General features: G+C 55.1%; 1 protein-coding gene across 1 annotated transcript in view; it reads right to left on the bottom strand.

Moving 5' to 3' along the window:
* The window catches only part of LOC144954913 (RNA-binding protein Musashi homolog 2-like), a 65790-nt gene that overhangs the window by 16230 nt on the left and 30620 nt on the right, over positions 1–18940 (bottom strand). Inside the window, exons 4-5 of the mRNA XM_078885289.1 lie at positions 9923–10015; positions 6377–6425 (exon numbers count right to left, since the gene is read on the bottom strand). Coding sequence (XP_078741415.1) covers positions 6377–6425; positions 9923–10015 — 142 coding nt within the window. The remainder of the gene's footprint in view (positions 1–6376; positions 6426–9922; positions 10016–18940) is intronic.

Genomic DNA, 18940 nt, shown 5'->3' with positions numbered 1-18940 from the left:
ACTACTACACACACACACTACTACACACACACACTACTACTACACACACACACTACTACACACACACACTACTACACACACACACTACTACACACACACACACTACTACACACACACACACTACTACAACACACACACACTACTACACACACACACACTACTACAACACACACACACTACTACTACACACACACACTACTACTACACACACACTACTACTACACACACACACTACTACACACACACACACTACTACACACACACACTACTACTACACACACACTACTACTACACACACACACTACAACACACACACACTACACGCACACACACTACTACACACACACACTACTACACACACACACTACTACACACACACACTACTACACACACACACACTACACACACACACACACTACTACAACTACACACACACACTACTACAACACACACACTACTACTACTACACACACACTACTACTACTACACACACACACTACTACTACTACACACACACTACTACTACAACACACACACACTACTACTACACACACACTACTACTACACACACACACTACTACTACACACACACTACTACAACACGCACACACACTACAACACACACACACTACTACCACACACACACACTACTACACACACACACTACTACTACACACACACACTACTACACACACACACTACTACACACACACACTACTACAACACACACACTACACACACACACACTACTACAACACACACACTACACACACACACTACTACTACTACACACACACACTACTACTACACACACACACTACTACTACACACACACACTACTACTACACACACACTACTACTACTACACACACACACTACTACTACACACACACACTACTACTACACACACACACTACTACTACACACACACACTACTACAACACACACACTACACACACACACTACTACTACTACACACACACTACTACAACACACACACTACACACACACACTACACACACACACACTACTACAACACACACACACACTACTACTACACACACACACTACTACTACACACACACTACTACTACACACACACTACTACAACACACACACACACACACTACACACACACTACTACAACACACACACACACACTACACACACACACACTACAATATAAATGCACTATTACACACACTACACACACACACTACTACTACACACACACACACCACTACACACACCACACACACACACACAATATAAATGCACTATTACACACACTACACACACACACACTACTACTACACACACACACCACTACACACACCACACACACACACACACAATATGAATGCACTATTACACACACTACACACACTACTACACACACACACCACTACACACACCACACACACACACACTACTACACACACACAATATAAATGCACTATTACACACACTACACACACTACTACACACACACACCACTACACACACACACCACTACACACACACACCACTACTACACACACACTACTACACACACACAATATAAATGCACTATTACACACACTACACACACTACTACACACACACCACACACACACACACTACTACTACACACACAATATAAATGCACTATTACACACACTACTACACACACACACACTACTACACACACACTACTACACACACACACTACACACACACACACGCCTCCATACACTGTATAAAGGCGCGTGTGTGTGTGTAGTGTGCATGTGCTGATGCGCGTGTCCTTGTCAATGTCACAGCCGTTCATCCAGATTGAACCAGATTCTACACGGACAGCCACACACACAACACACACACAACACTCATACACACACAACACTCATACATATACACACACACAACACACACACACACTACACACACTACTACACACACACTACTACACACACACACACTACACACACTACTACACACACACAACACTCATACACACACACAACACACACACACAACACTCATACACACACTCACACTCATACATATACACACACACACACAACACACACACACACTCATACACATACATACACCCATACATATACACACACCCATACTCACCCATATACACACACACACACACATATACACACACACATACACACACACTCACTCATACTCACCCATATATACACACACACACATATACACACACACATACACACACACTCACTCATACTCACCCATATACACACTCACACTCATTCACTCACACTCCCCCATACACACACACACACACACTCACCCATATACACACACACTCACCCATATACACACACACATACACACACACTCACTCATACTCACCCATATACACACACACACACATATACACACACACATACACACACACTCACTCTCACCCATATACACACACACACACATATACACACACACATACACACACACTCACTCATACTCACCCATATACACACACACACACATATACACACACACATACACACACACTCACTCATACTCACCCATATACACACACACACACATATACACACTCACACTCACTCACTCCCCCATACACACAACACACACACACACTCATACATATACACAACACACACTCATACATATACACACACCCATACTCACCCATACTCACCCATACACACACACACACACATATACACACACACATATACACACACACACTCACTCACTCATACTCCCCCATACACACACACACACTCACCCATACACACACACACACACTCACCCATATACACACACACACACACACTCACCCATATACACACACACACTCACCCATTTACATACACACTCACCCTCACCCATATACACACACACTCACCCTCACCCATATACACACACACACACTCACCCATATACACACACACACACTCACCCATATACACACACACACACTCACCCATATACACACACACACACTCACCCATATACACACACACACACTCACCCATATACACACACACACTCACCCATATACACACACACTCACCCTCACCCATATACACACACACACACACTCACCCATATACACACACACACACACTCACCCATATACACACACACACACTCACCCATATACACACACACACTCACCCATATACACACACACTCACCCTCACCCATATACACACACACACACACTCACCCATATACACACACACACACACTCACCCATATACACACACACTCACCCTCACCCATATACACACACACACTCACCCATATACACACACACACTCACTCACCCATATACACACACACACTCACCCATATACACACACACTCACCCTCACCCATATACACACACACACACACTCACCCATATACACACACACACACACTCACCCATATACACACACACACACACTCACCCATATACACACACACTCACCCTCACCCATATACACACACACACACACTCACCCATATACACACACACACTCACCCATATACACACACACACACACCCATATACACACACACACTCACCCATATACACACACACACACACTCACCCATATACACACACACACACACTCACCCATATACACACACACACACACTCACCCATATACACACACACACTCACCCATACACACACTCACCCATATACACACACACACACTCACCCATATACACACACACACACCCTCACCCATACACACACTCACCCATATACACACACACTCACCCATATACACACACACACACACTCACCCATATACACACACACACACACTCACCCATATACACACACACACTCACCCTCACCCATATACACACACACACACTCACCCATATACACACACACTCACCCTCACCCATATACACACACACACTCACCCATATACACACACACTCACCCACTCACCCATATACACACACACACACACTCACCCATATACACACACACACTCACCCATATACACACACACACTCACCCATATACACACACACACACACTCACCCATATACACACACACACACACTCACCCATATACACACACACACACACTCACCCATATACACACACACACTCACCCATATACACACACACACTCACCCATATACACACACACACACACCCATATACACACACACACTCACCCATATACACACACACACACACCCATATACACACACACTCACCCATATACACACACACACACACACCCATATACACACACACACTCACCCATACACACACACACTCACCCATATACACACACACTCACCCATATACACACACACACACACACCCATATACACACACACACACACTCACCCATATACACACACACACACCCTCATCCATACTCCCCCATATACACACACACACTCACCCACACACACACACTCACCCATATACACACACACACTCACCCACACACACACACACTCACCCATATACACACACACACTCACCCACACACACACACACTCACCCATATACACACACACACTCACCCACACACACACACACTCACCCATATACACACACACACTCACCCACACACACACACACTCACCCATATACACACACACACTCACCCACACACACACACTCACCCATATACACACACACACTCACCCACACACACACACTCACCCATATACACACACACACTCACCCACACACACACACTCACCTCACCCATCCACCCCACTCGCTCACCTCACCGTCCTCACCCGCCCGACATCCCACTCGCTCGCTCACCCTCTCACTCACCAAACCTCACCGCGCTCACCCACCCCTCACTCACCCACCCCGCGCTCACCCTCTCACTCACCAATCCTCACCCCGCGCTCACCCACCCCCCGCCCACCCTCTCACTCACCAATCCTCACCCCACGCTCACCCTCTCACTCACCAATCCTCACCCCCCGCTCACCCTCTCACTCACCAATCCTCACCCCACGCTCACCCTCTCACTCACCAATCCTCACCCTCTCACTCACCAATCCTCACCCCACGCTCACCCTCTCACTCACCAATCCTCACCCCCCGCTCACCCTCTCACTCACCAATCCTCACCCCGCTCACCCTCTCACTCACCAATCCTCACCCCACGCTCACCCTCTCACTCACCAATCCTCACCCCGCGCTCACCCTCTCACTCACCAATCCTCACCCCCCGCTCACCCTCTCACTCACCAATCCTCACCCCACGCTCACCCTCTCACTCACCAATCCTCACCCCACGCTCACCCTCTCACTCACCAATCCTCACCCCACGCTCACCCTCTCACTCACCAATCCTCACCCCGCGCTCACCCTCTCACCAATCCTCACCCCGCGCTCACCCTCTCACTCACCAATCCTCACCCCACGCTCACCCTCTCACTCACCAATCCTCACCCCCCGCTCACCCTCTCACTCACCAATCCTCACCCCACGCTCACCCTCTCACTCACCAATCCTCACCCCCCGCTCACCCTCTCACTCACCAATCCTCACCCCCGCTCACCCTCTCACTCACCAATCCTCACCCCGCTCACCCTCTCACTCACCAATCCTCACCGCGCTCACCCACCCCTCACTCACCCACCCCGCGCTCACCCTCTCACTCACCAATCCTCACCCCGCACTCACCCTCTCACTCACCAATCCTCACCCCGCTCACCCTCTCACTCATCAATCCTCACCCCGCTCACCCTCTCACTCACCAATCCTCACCCCACGCTCACCCTCTCACTCACCAATCCTCACCCCCCGCTCACCCTCTCACTCACCAATCCTCACCCCCGCTCACCCTCTCACTCACCAATCCTCACCCCCCGCTCACCCTCTCACTCACCAATCCTCACCCCACGCTCACCCTCTAACTCACCAATCCTCACCCCACGCTCACCCTCTCACTCACCAATCCTCACCCCACGCTCACCCTCTCACTCACCAATCCTCACCCCACGCTCACCCTCTCACTCACCAATCCTCACCCCGCGCTCACCAACGTCCTCACTCACCCACTCCGCGCTCACCCTCTCACTCACCAAACCTCACCCCGCGCTCACCCTCATCCTCACTCACCCTCTCACTCACCAAACCTCACCCCGCACTCACCCTCTCACCCACTCCCTCACCAAACCTCACCCCGCGCTCACCCTCATCCTCACTCACCCTCTCACTCACCAATCCTCACCCCCCGCTCACCCTCTCACTCACCAATCCTCACCCCGCGCTCACCCTCTCACTCACCAATCCTCACCCCACGCTCACCCTCTCACTCACTAATCCTCACCCCGCGCTCACCCTCTCACCCACCCCCTCACCAAACCTCACCCCGCGCTCACCCTCATCCTCACTCACCCCTATGCCTGTTTGTCGTCTTGTCGAACATCAGCATGGCATCCTCCACCTGCGGACAACAGCACAAAGATAAAGGTTCCCCGTGCAGCCTTCAACAGACGCGTAGGGGGGGGGGCAAGTGCCGTCGTGAGTAGCAGCAGTTGTGGTAGTGGCCTGTGAAGGTCGGAACGGCACACGAGGGGTGGTGTGGCCACCGCCACCACCACAACCACCACCGCCGCCGCCGCCGCCACCACAACCGCCGCCACCGCCGCCGCCGCCACAACCACCACAACCGCCACCGCCACCGCCACCACCACCACCACCACCGCCACAACCACCGCCGCCACCACCACCACAACCACCACAACCACAACCGCCACCACCACAACCACCACAACCACCACCGCCACCGCCACCACCACCACCACCACCACCACAACCACAACCACCACCGCCACCGCCACCGCCACCACAACCACAACCACCACCGCCACCACCACCACCACCACAACCACCACCACCGCCACCGCCACCACCGCCACCACAACCACCACCACCACCACCTCCAGCACCACCACCACAACCACCACCACAACCACCACCACCACCTCCAGCACCACCACAACCACCACCATCACCACCACAACCACCACCGCCACCGCCACCACCACCACCACCGCCACCGCCACCACCACCGCCACCACCGCCACCACAACCACCACCACCACCACAACCACCACCACCACCTCCAGCACCACCACAACCACCACCATCACCACCACCACCACCACCGCCACCACAACCACTACCTCCACCACTACCACCACAACTACTGCCTCCACCACCGCCACCACCACCACCTCCACCACCGCCACAACCACCACCTCCACCACCGCCTCCACCACCATCACCTCAACCACCACAACCACCTCCATCACCACCACCACTTCCACCACCTCCACCACCACCTTCACCACCACCACCACCACCGCCACCACCACCACAACCACCTCCACCATCACCACCACTTCCACCTCCACCACCTCACCCAGATGAGTTCCCCATCACCCATCACCCCCACTGGGTGAGTGGGTGGGTGGGTGAGTGAGTGGGTGAGTGGGTGAGTGAGTGGGTGAGTGGGTGAGTGGGTGGGTGAGTGAGTGGGTGAGTGGGTGAGTGGGTGAGTGAGTGGGTGAGTGGGTGAGTGGGTGAGTGAGTGGGTGAGTGGGTGAGTGAGTGAGTGAGTGGGTGAGTGGGTGAGTGGGTGAGTGAGTGGGTGAGTGGGTGGGTGAGTGGGTGGGTGAGTGGGTGAGTGGGTGAGTGAGTGGGTGAGTGGGTGAGTGGGTGAGTGGGTGAGTGAGTGGGTGAGTGGGTGGGTGGGTGAGTGGGTGAGTGGGTGAGTGAGTGAGTGGGTGAGTGGGTGAGTGGGTGGGTGGGTGAGTGAGTGGGTGAGTGACTGACTGACTGACTGACCCAGGTGAGTTCTGTTACTCTCACCACCACCTCACCACCTCACCAGGTGAGTTCTGTAAGCCTCACCACCACCTCACCACGTCACCACCTCACCACGTCACCAGCACCCCCAGGTGACGCTACCTGGGAGACGGAGTGCGTTTGGGAGTTCCCATGGCGACAGACGAAGGCACAGAGGCCACACCAGGTGGGGCACCCCCAGAGAGCGTGAGCCTGTGTGTGTGTGTGTCTGTGTGTGTGTGTGTCTGTGTGTGTGTGTCTCTGTGTGTGTGTGTGCCTGTGTCAGTGTGTGTGTCTCTGTGTGTGTGTGTATCAGTGTGTGTGTGTGTCAGTGTGTGTGTCTGTGTGTGTATGTCTGTCTCTGTGTGTGTGTGTCAGTGTGTGTGTGTGTGTCTGTGTGTGTGTGTCTGTGTGTGTCTGTGTGTGTGTGTGTCTGTGTGTGTGTGTGTCAGTGTGTGTGTGTGTGTCTGTGTGTGTGTGTGTCAGTGTGTGTGTCTGTGTGTGTGTGTCTCTGTGTGTGTGTGTGCCTGTGTCAGTGTGTGTGTCTCTGTGTGTGTGTGTGTCAGTGTGTGTGTGTGTGTCAGTGTGTGTGTCTGTCAGTGTTTGTGTCTGTCTCTGTGTGTGTGTGTCTGTGTGTGTGTGTCAGTGTGTCTGTGTGTGTGTGTCAGTGTGTCTGTGTGTGTGTGTCAGTGTGTCTGTGTGTGTGTGTCAGTGTGTCAGTCAGTGTGTGTGTCAGTGTGTGTGTGTCAGTGTGTGTGTGTGTCTGTCTGTGTGTGTGTGTCTGTCTGTGTGTGTCAGTGTGTGTGTGTGTCAGTGTGTGTGTGTGTCAGTGTGTGTGTGTGTATCTGTGTGCATGTGTGTGTGTGCCTGTCTGTGTGTGTGTGAATGAGCGAGTGGGTAAGTGACTTGAGTGGGTGAGTGACTGACTGGGTGAGTGAGTGAGCGAGCGGGCGAGTGAGTTAGTGTGTGAACGAGTGGGTGAGCGGGTTAGTGTGTGAGCGAGTGGGTTAGTGCGTGAGCGAGTGGGTGAGCGAATGGTCGAGCGAGTGGGTGAGCGAATGGTCGAGCGAGTGGGTGAGCGAGTGGTCGAGCGGGTGAGTGAGCAAGTGGGTGAGTGAGCGGGTCAGCGAGCGAGCGGGTTAGTACATGAGCCAGTGGGTGAGTGAGCGAGCGGGTGAGTGAGCGTGTGGGTTAGCAAGTGGGTGAGCGAGCCGGTGAGCGAGCCGGTGAGCGAATGGGTGAGTGAGCGGGTGGGTGAGCGAGTTGGCGACCGAGTGGGTGAGAGAGCCAGTGAGTGAGTAAAAGAATGAGGAAGTGTGTGAGCGAGTGGGTGAGCGAGCGGGTGGGCGAGCGGGTGAGCGAGTGAGTGAGTGAGTGAGCGAGCGGGCGAGTGAGCGAGCGGGTGAGTGAGCAAGTGAGCGGGTGAGCGAGCAGGTGAGTGGGCGAGCGGGTGAGCGAGTGAGTGAGTGAGCGAGTGGGTGAGTGAGCGAGCGGGTGAGTGAGCGGGCGAGTGAGCGAGCGGGTGAGTGAGCAAGTGAGCGAGTGAGCGAGCGGGTGAGTGAGCGAGCGGGTGAGCGAGCGAGTGGGTGAGCGAGCGGGGCGAGTGAGCGAGCGGGTGAGTGAGCAAGTGAGCGGGTGAGCGAGCGGGTGAGTGAGCGAGTGGGTGAGCGAGCGAGTGGGTGAGCGAGCGGGTGGGTGAGCGAGCGAGTGGGTGAGCGAGCGAGTGGGTGAGCGAGCGAGTGAGCGAGCGGGTGGGTGAGCGAGCGGGTGAGCGAGTGAGTGAGTGAGCGAGTGGGTGAGTGAGCGAGCGGGTGAGCGAGCGGGCGAGTGAGCGAGCGGGTGAGTGAGCAAGTGAGCGGGTGAGCGAGCGGGTGAGCGAGCGAGCGAGTGAGCGAGCGGGTGGGTGAGCGAGCGGGTGAGTGAGCGAGCGGGTGAGCGAGCGAGCGAGTGGGTGAGCGAGCGAGTGGGTGAGCGAGCGGGTGGGTGAGCGAGCGGGTGAGTGAGCGAGCGGGTGAGCGAGCGAGCGAGTGAGCGAGCGGGTGGGTGAGCGAGCGGGTGGGTGAGCGAGCGGGTGAGTGAGCGAGTGGGTACCTTTCCGAACTGCTCAAAGTAATGTTTGACGTCCTCCAGCACCGTGCTGGCTGAGAGACCTCCGACAAAAACTTTCTTTGTCCGCGTCACCATCTGCACCACCACACAGCACCGTCAGATACCACACTCACCACACTCACCACACTCACCACACTCACTCACCACACTCACCACACTCACCACACTCACTACACTCACCACACTCACTACACTCACTCACCACACTCACCATACTCACTCACCACACTCACCACTCACTCACCACACTCACCACTCACTCACCATCTGCACCACCACACAGCACCGTCAGATACCACTCAGCACACTCACCACACTCACTCACCACACTCACCACACTCACCACACAGCACCGTCAGATACCACACTCACCACACTCACTCACCACACTCACCACACTCACCATTCACCACACTCACCACACTGACTACACTCACTCACCACACTCACCATACTCACCACACTCACCACACTGACTACACTCACTCACCACACTCACCATTCACCACACTCACCACACTGACTACACTCACTCACCACACTCACCATACTCACTCACCACACTCACCATTCACCACACTCACCACTCACTCACTACACTGACTACACTGACTCACCACACTCACCATTCACCACACTCACCACTCACTCACTCACTACACTGACTACACTCACACACTCACCATCTGCACCACCACACAGCACCGTCAGATACCACACTCACCACACTCACCACACTCACTCACCACACTCACCACACTCACCATTCACCACACACTCACTACACTGACTACACTCACTCACCACACTCACTCACCACACTCACCACACTGACTACACTCACTCACCACACTCACCATACTCACTCACCACACTCACCACACTGACTACACTCACTCACCACACTCACCATACTCACTCACCACACAGACTACACTCACCCACCACACTCACCATACTCACCACACTCACCATTCACTCACCACACTGACTACACTCACACACTCACCATCTGCACCACCACACAGCACCGTCAGATACCACACTCACCACACTCACCGCACCGTCAGATACCACACTCACCACACTCACCGCACCATCAGATACCACACTCTCGGCTCACTCACCACACTCACTCACCACACACTCACTCACCACACTGACTCACCACTCACTCACCACTCACTCACTCACCACACTGACTCACCACACTCACTCACCACACTCACCACTCACTCACCATCTGCACCACGCAGCGCCGCACCGTCAGATACCACACTCAGCACACTCACCACACTAACTACACTCACCCACCACACTCACCACACACCACACTAACTACACTCACCACACTCACCACACTAACTACACTCACCACACTAACTACACTCACCACACTCACCACACTAACTACACTCACCACACTAACTACACTCACCACACACCACACTCACCACACACCACACTAACTACACTCACCACACTCACCACACTAACTACACTCACCACACTCACCACACTAACTACACTCACCACACTCACCACACTAACTACACTCACCACACTAACTACACTCACCACACCCACCACACTCACCACACTAACTACACTCACCACACTAACTACACTCACCACACTCACCACACTAACTACACTCACCACACTAACTACACTCACCACACTCACCACACTAACTACACTCACCACACTAACTACACTCACCACACCCACCACACTCACTCTCTCACCACACTCACCACAGACAAAGACCCCCCGTGTAGCCTTAACAGACTGTAGGGGCAAGTGCTGTTAGCGAGTAGCACCTATGAAGGCCGGCACGGCACACGAGGGGGTGGGGTGGCCAGCACCACGCCCGGCCGCCTTTGTCTCCCCAGTGCTAGCGATGTTTACACACCGCACCAGGTACTCAGTTGAGGCTGAGTCGACCTAGGGGAGGCCCAGGACCGGTTCATAAAATCGTCACTGGTGTTGGCCGCGAGCGGGAATCGAACTCGGCACGCCGGGTTCGTAGCGCAGCGTAGCGCTAACCACTACACCCACCACTCACCACACTCACCACTCACCAGATACTCACCTCACAGAGAGACCCACAGAGACCCACTCATAGAGACCCACAGACCCATACTCAGAGACACAAAGACTCACAGAGACCCACACCCACAGAGACCCACACCCACAGAGACCCACACCCACAGAGACCCACACCCACAGAGACCCACACTCACAGAGACCCACAGAGACCCACAGAGACTCACAGAGACCCACAGAGACCCACACCCACAGACCCCCACGCTCACAGAGACCCACAGAGACCCACACTCACAGAGACCCACAGAGACTCACAGAGACCCACACTCACAGAGACCCACAGACCCCCACGCTCACAGAGACCCACAGAGACCCACACTCACAGAGACTCACAGAGACCCACAGACCCCCACGCTCACAGAGACCCACAGAGACCCACACTCACAGAGACCCACACCCACAGAGACCCACTCATAGAGACCCACACTCAGAGACACAAAGACTCACAGAGACCCACACCCACAGAGACCCACACCCACAGAGACCCACACTCACAGAGACCCACAGAGACCCACAGAGGCTCACAAAGACCCACACCCACAGAGACCCACACCCACAGAGACCCACAGAGACTCACAGAGACCCACAGAGACCCACACCCACAGAGACCCACACTCACAGAGACCCACAGAGACCCACACTCACAGAGACCCACAGAGACCCATACTCACAGAGACCCATACTCAGAGACACAAAGACTCACAGAGACCCACACCCACAGAGACCCACACCCACAGAGACCCACACCCACAGAGACCCACAGAGACCCACACCCACAGAGACCCACACCCACAGAGACCCACACTCACAGAGACCCACAGAGACCCACACCCACAGAGACCCACACCCACAGAGACCCACACCCACAGAGACCCACACTCACAGAGACCCACAGAGACCCACAGAGACTCACAGAGACCCACAGAGACCCACACCCACAGACCCCCACGCTCACAGAGACCCACACCCACAGACCCCCACGCTCACAGAGACCCACAGAGACCCACACTCACAGAGACCCACAGAGACTCACAGAGACCCACACTCACAGAGACCCACAGACCCCCACGCTCACAGAGACCCACAGAGACCCACACTCACAGAGACCCACACCCACAGAGACCCACTCATAGAGACCCACACTCAGAGACACAAAGACTCACAGAGACCCACACTCACAGAGACCCACACCCACAGAGACCCACACTCACAGAGACCCACACTCACAGAGACCCACAGAGACCCACAGAGACCCACAGAGACCCACACCCACAGAGACCCACAGAGACCCACAGAGACCCACAGAGACCCACAGAGACCCACTCATAGAGACCCACAGACCCATACTCAGAGACACAAAGACTCACAGAGACCCACACCCACAGAGACCCACACTCACAGAGACCCACAGAGACCCACAGAGACCCACAAAGACCCACACCCAGAGACCCACACCCACAGAGACCCACAGAGACCCACAGAGACTCACAGAGACCCACAGAGACTCACAGAGACCCACACCCACAGAGACCCACACTCACAGAGACCCACAGAGACCCACACTCACAGAGACCCACAGAGACCCATACTCACAGAGACCCACAGAGACTCACAGAGACTCACAGAAACCCACTCATAGAGACCCACAGACCCATACTCAGAGACACAAAGACTCACAGAGACCCACACCCACAGAGACCCACACCCACAGAGACCCACACCCACAGAGACCCACACTCACAGAGACCCACAGAGACCCACAGAGACTCACAGAGACCCACACCCACAGAGACCCACACCCACAGAGACCCACAGAGACCCACAGAGACTCACAGAGACCCACAGAGACTCAGAGACCCACACCCACAGAGACCCACACTCACAGAGACCCACAGAGACCCACACTCACAGAGACCCACAGAGACCCACACTCACAGAGACCCACAGAGACTCACACTCACAGAGACCCACAGAGACCCACACTCATAGAGACCCACACCCACAGAGACTCACAGAGACCCACAGACCCCCACGCTCACAGAGACCCACAGAGACCCACAGACCCCCACGCTCACAGAGACCCACAGAGACCCACACTCACAGAGACTCACAGAGACCCACACTCACAGAGACCCACAGAGACCCACAGAGACCCACACTCACAGAGACCCACAGACCCCCACGCTCACAGAGACCCACAGAGACCCACACTCACAGAGACTCACAGAGACCCACACTCACAGAGACTCACACTCACAGAGACCCACAGAGACCCACACTCACAGAGACCCACACTCACAGAGACCCACAGAGACCCACACTCACAGAGACCCACAGAGACTCACAGAGACCCACACTCACAGACACTGTTTATTGAACCACGTGTAATGCCCTACTGAGCTCCTGTGTAGTAGAATCGATGTTTCAAAAGCGACCTGGCCATCAACCAATCACAGCGGCCCAACCCAGTGACTGATGTCATCATCATCATCACCATCACCACCACCACGTGGACATTCATTTGCAGCAAAATCCTCTCAACGCGTCGTGAAGTTGATTCTAAACGTTGGGAGAGAAGTCCGGGAGAGACACTGCAGACTGCAAATTATACAGCAGCAGCAGCAGCAGACGTCGCCAGGGTCGGGATCGGACCTACGACCTCCTGCGTACCAGGCGAGGTAGTCAACATCTCACCACGGCGGGGAGAGAGACACAGACTCCAAATATAAAGCAGGACCCACGACCTCCTGTAGACCAGGCGAGGTAGTCAACATCTCACCACGGTAAGAGAGAGACACAGACTCCAAATATAAAGCAGGACCCACGACCTCCTGTAGACCAGGCGAGGTAGTCAACATCTCACAGGACCCACGACCTCCTGTAGACCAGGCGAGGTAGTCAACATCTCACAGGACCCACGACCTCCTGTAGACCAGGCGAGGTAGTCAACATCTCACCACGGTGGGGAGAGACACAGACTCCAAATATAAAGCAGGACCCACGACCTCCTGTAGACCAGGCGAGGTAGTCAACATCTCACTACGGAGAGACACAGACTCCAAATATACAACAAGACCCACGACCTCCTGTAGACCAGGCGAGGTAGTCAACATCTCACAGAACCCACGACCTCCTGTAGACCAGGCGAGGTAGTCAACATCTCACAGAACCCACGACCTCCTGTAGACCAGGCGAGGTAATCAACATCTCACAGAACCCACGACCTCCTGTAGACCAGGCGAGGTAGTCAACATCTCACCACGGTGAGAGAGAGACAGAGACTCCAAATATACAGCAGGACCCACGACCTCCTGTAGACCAGGCGAGGTAGTCAACATCTCACCACGGCGGGGAGAGACACAGACTCCAAATATAAAGCAGGACCCACGACCTCATGTAGACCAGGCGAGGTAGTCAACATCTCACAGGACCCACGACCTCCTGTAGACCAGGCGAGGTAGTCAACATCTCACCACGGTAAGAGAGAGACACAGACTCCAAATATAAAGCAGGACCCACGACCTCCTGTAGACCAGGCGAGGTAGTCAACATCTCACCACGGTAAGAGAGAGACACAGACTCCAAATATACAACAAGACCCACGACCTCCTGTAGACCAGGCGAGGTAGTCAACATCTCACCACGCACTCCACTCACTCACGCTCACTCACTCACGCTCACTCACACACCACAAAGATCCCCCACGTAGGCTCTTGACAGGCTGTTGGGGCAGGTGCTGCTAGCAAGTGGCAATGAGCGAGCGGGTGGGCGAGTGGGTGGGCGAGTGGGTGAGTGGGCGAGTGGGTGGGTGTGTGGGCGGGTGAGCGAGTGGGTGGGCGAGTGGGTGGGTGAGTGGGCGAGTGGGTGGGTGAGTGGGCGAGCGGGTGGGCGAGTGGGTGGGCAAGTGGCAATGAGCGAGTGGGTGGGCGAGTAGGTGGGCGAGTGGGCGAGTGAGTGGGCGAGTGGGTGGGTGAGTGGGCGAGTGGGTGGGTGAGTGTGTGGGCAGGTGAGCGAGTGGGTGGGCGAGTGGGTGGGCGAGTGGGTGGGTGAGTGGGCGAGCGGGTGGGTGAGGGGGCAATTGGGTGGGACGAGTGGGTGGGCGAGCAGGTGGGCGAGCGGGTGGGCGAGCGTCGAGTGAGTGACGGCAGTGAATCAGTGAGTGCTGGTGCAAGTGGCAGGGGGAGCAAGTCGATGATTGACTGAGTGGGTGACTGGGTGAGTGGGTGACTGGGTGAGTGAGAGACTGGGTGAGTGTATGGGTGCGTGGGTGGGTGAGTGGATGGTTGACTGAGTGGTTGACTAAGTGACTGGTTGGGTGAGTGGGTGACTGGGTGAGTGGATGGTTGACTGAGTGAGTGAGTGAGTGAGAGACTGGGTGAGTGGGTGTGTGACTGAGCGGTTGACTGAGTGGGTGACTAGGTGAGTGAGAGACTGGGTGAGTGGATGGGTGAGTGGGTGGGTGAGTGAGTGAGAGACTGGGTGAGTGGGTGTGTGACTGAGCGGTTGACTGAGTGGGTGACTAGGTGAGTGAGAGACTGGGTGAGTGGATGGGTGAGTGGGTGGGTGAGTGAGTGAGAGACTGGGTGAGTGGGTGTGTGACTGAGCAGTTGACCGAGTGAGCGAGTGACGTGTTGGCTCATGAGGTGACTGCTGATGCCGCCCTCCGACCAGTCAGTCCACAGGCGCCACCCCAGTGAGATGGGAGAGGGCGAGGGAACTCAAACAACTCACCGCTCAGCTACGGAATTACTCGCACACACACACAACACACACGGGGCGATAACGCTCACCCACTCAATCATTCACTCAATCATTCACTCAATCACTCACTCACCCACTCACTCACCCACTCACTCACCCACACACGGGGCGATAACGCTCACCCACTCAATCATTCACTCAATCATTCACGCACTCACCCACTCACTCATTCATTCACTCACTCACTCACCCACTCAATCATTCACCCACTCATTCATCCACCCACTCACCCTCCCACTCACTCACCCACTCATTCACTCACCAACCCACTCACTCACTCAATCATTCACCCACCCACTCACCCACCCACTCACCCACCCACCCACTCACCCACCCACTCACCCACCCACCCACTCACCCACCCACTCACCCACCCACCCACTCACTCAACCACCCAATCACTAATCCACCCACTCACTCACCCACTCACTCATTCACTCAATCATTCACCCACTCATTCATCCACTCACTCACCCACTCATTCACCCACCCACCCACTCACCCATCCACTCATTCACTCACTCACCCACTCACTCACCCACTCACTCACCCACTCACACCCACACACGGGGCGATACCGCTCAACCACTCAACCATTCATCCACTCACCCACTCACTCACCCACTCAATCATTCACCCACTTACCCACTCACCTCACCCACTCACTGGGTCATAACGCTCACCCACTCAATCATTCACCCACCCACCCACTGACCCACCCACCCACCCACCCACTCACTCACCCACCCACTCAGCCACCCACTCACCCTCCCGCTCACTAACTCACCCACACACATACAGTCACAATAGATGGGTGGGTGGGGTTGGTGGGTTATTTTGTGGCTGGATGAGTGAGTCGGTGAGTGGGTGGTGAGGTGAGAAAGTAGTTGAGGGAGTAGGTGAGCGGACAGGTGGGTGAGCGGGTGGGTGAGTGAGTAGGTGAGCGTGTAGGTGAGGTGGGTAGGTGAGTAGGTAGGTAAGTGAGTTGGCAGGTGAGCAGGCTGGCACGTAGGTGAGCGAGTGGGTAGGTGAGTGGGTAGGTGAGTGGGTAGGTGAGTGGGTAGGTGAGTGAGTAGGTGAGTGAGTGGGTGAGTGAGTGGGTGAGTGGGTAGGTGAGTGTGTAGGTGAGTGGGTAGGTGAGTGGGTAGAGGAGCGAGTAGGTGAGAGTGTGGGTAGGTGAGTGGGTAGGTGAGTGGGTAGGTGAGTGAGTGGGTGAGTGGGTAGGTGAGTGGGTAGAGGAGCGAGTAGGTGAGAGAGTGGGTAGGTGAGTGGGTAGGTGAGAGAGTGGGTAGGTGAGTGGGTAGGTGAGTGGGTAGGTGAGTGGGTAGAGGAGCGAGTAGGTGAGAGAGTGGGTAGGTGAGTGAGTGGGTGGGTAGGTGAGTGAGCGGGTAGGTGAGTGGACAGGTGAGTGGGTGGGTAGGTGAGTGAGTGGGTAGGTGAGTGGGTAGGTGAGTGGGTAGAGGAGCGAGTAGGTGAGAGAGTGGGTAGGTGAGTGAGTGGGTGGGTAGGTGAGTGAGAGGGTAGGTGAGTGGGTAGGTGAGTGAGTGGGTAGGTGAGTGAGTACGTGAGTTGGTAGGTGAGTGAGTGGGTGAGTAGGTAGGTAGGTGAGAGAGTGGGTAGGTGAGTGGGTAGGTGAGTGAGTGGGTAGGTGAGTGGGTAGGTGAGAGAGTGGGTAGGTGAGTGGGTAGGTGAGTGGGTAGAGGAGCGAGTAGGTGAGAGAGTGGGTAGGTGAGTGGGTAGGTGAGTGGGTAGGTGAGTGGGTAGGTGAGTGAGTTGGTAGGTGAGTGGGTGGGTGAGTGGGTAGGTGAGTGAGTGGGTAGGTGAGTGAGTAGGTGAGTGGGTGGGTAGGTGAGTGGGTAGGTGAGTGTGTAGGTGAGTGAGTGGGTGGGTAGGTGAGTGAGTGGGGAGGTGAGTGGACAGGTGAGTGGGTAGGTGAGTGAGTAGGTGAGTGGGTGGGTAGGTGAGTGGGTAGGTGAGTGAGTGGGTAGGTGAGTGAGTAGGTGAGTGGGTAGGTGAGTGGGTAGGTGAGTGGGTAGGTGAGTGAGTGGGTAGGTGAGTGGGTAGGTGAGTGAGTGGGTGAGTGGGTAGGTGAGTGGGTGGGTAGGTGAGTGGGTAGGTGAGTGGGTGGGT

This window comes from Lampetra fluviatilis, unplaced genomic scaffold (assembly GCF_964198595.1).
Source record: "Lampetra fluviatilis unplaced genomic scaffold, kcLamFluv1.1 SCAFFOLD_472, whole genome shotgun sequence".
In the NCBI taxonomy this organism is placed as follows: Eukaryota; Metazoa; Chordata; class Hyperoartia; order Petromyzontiformes; family Petromyzontidae; genus Lampetra; species Lampetra fluviatilis.
Note: the sequence above shows the minus strand (reverse complement) of the source record. Positions and strands in the feature narration are given on the sequence as shown.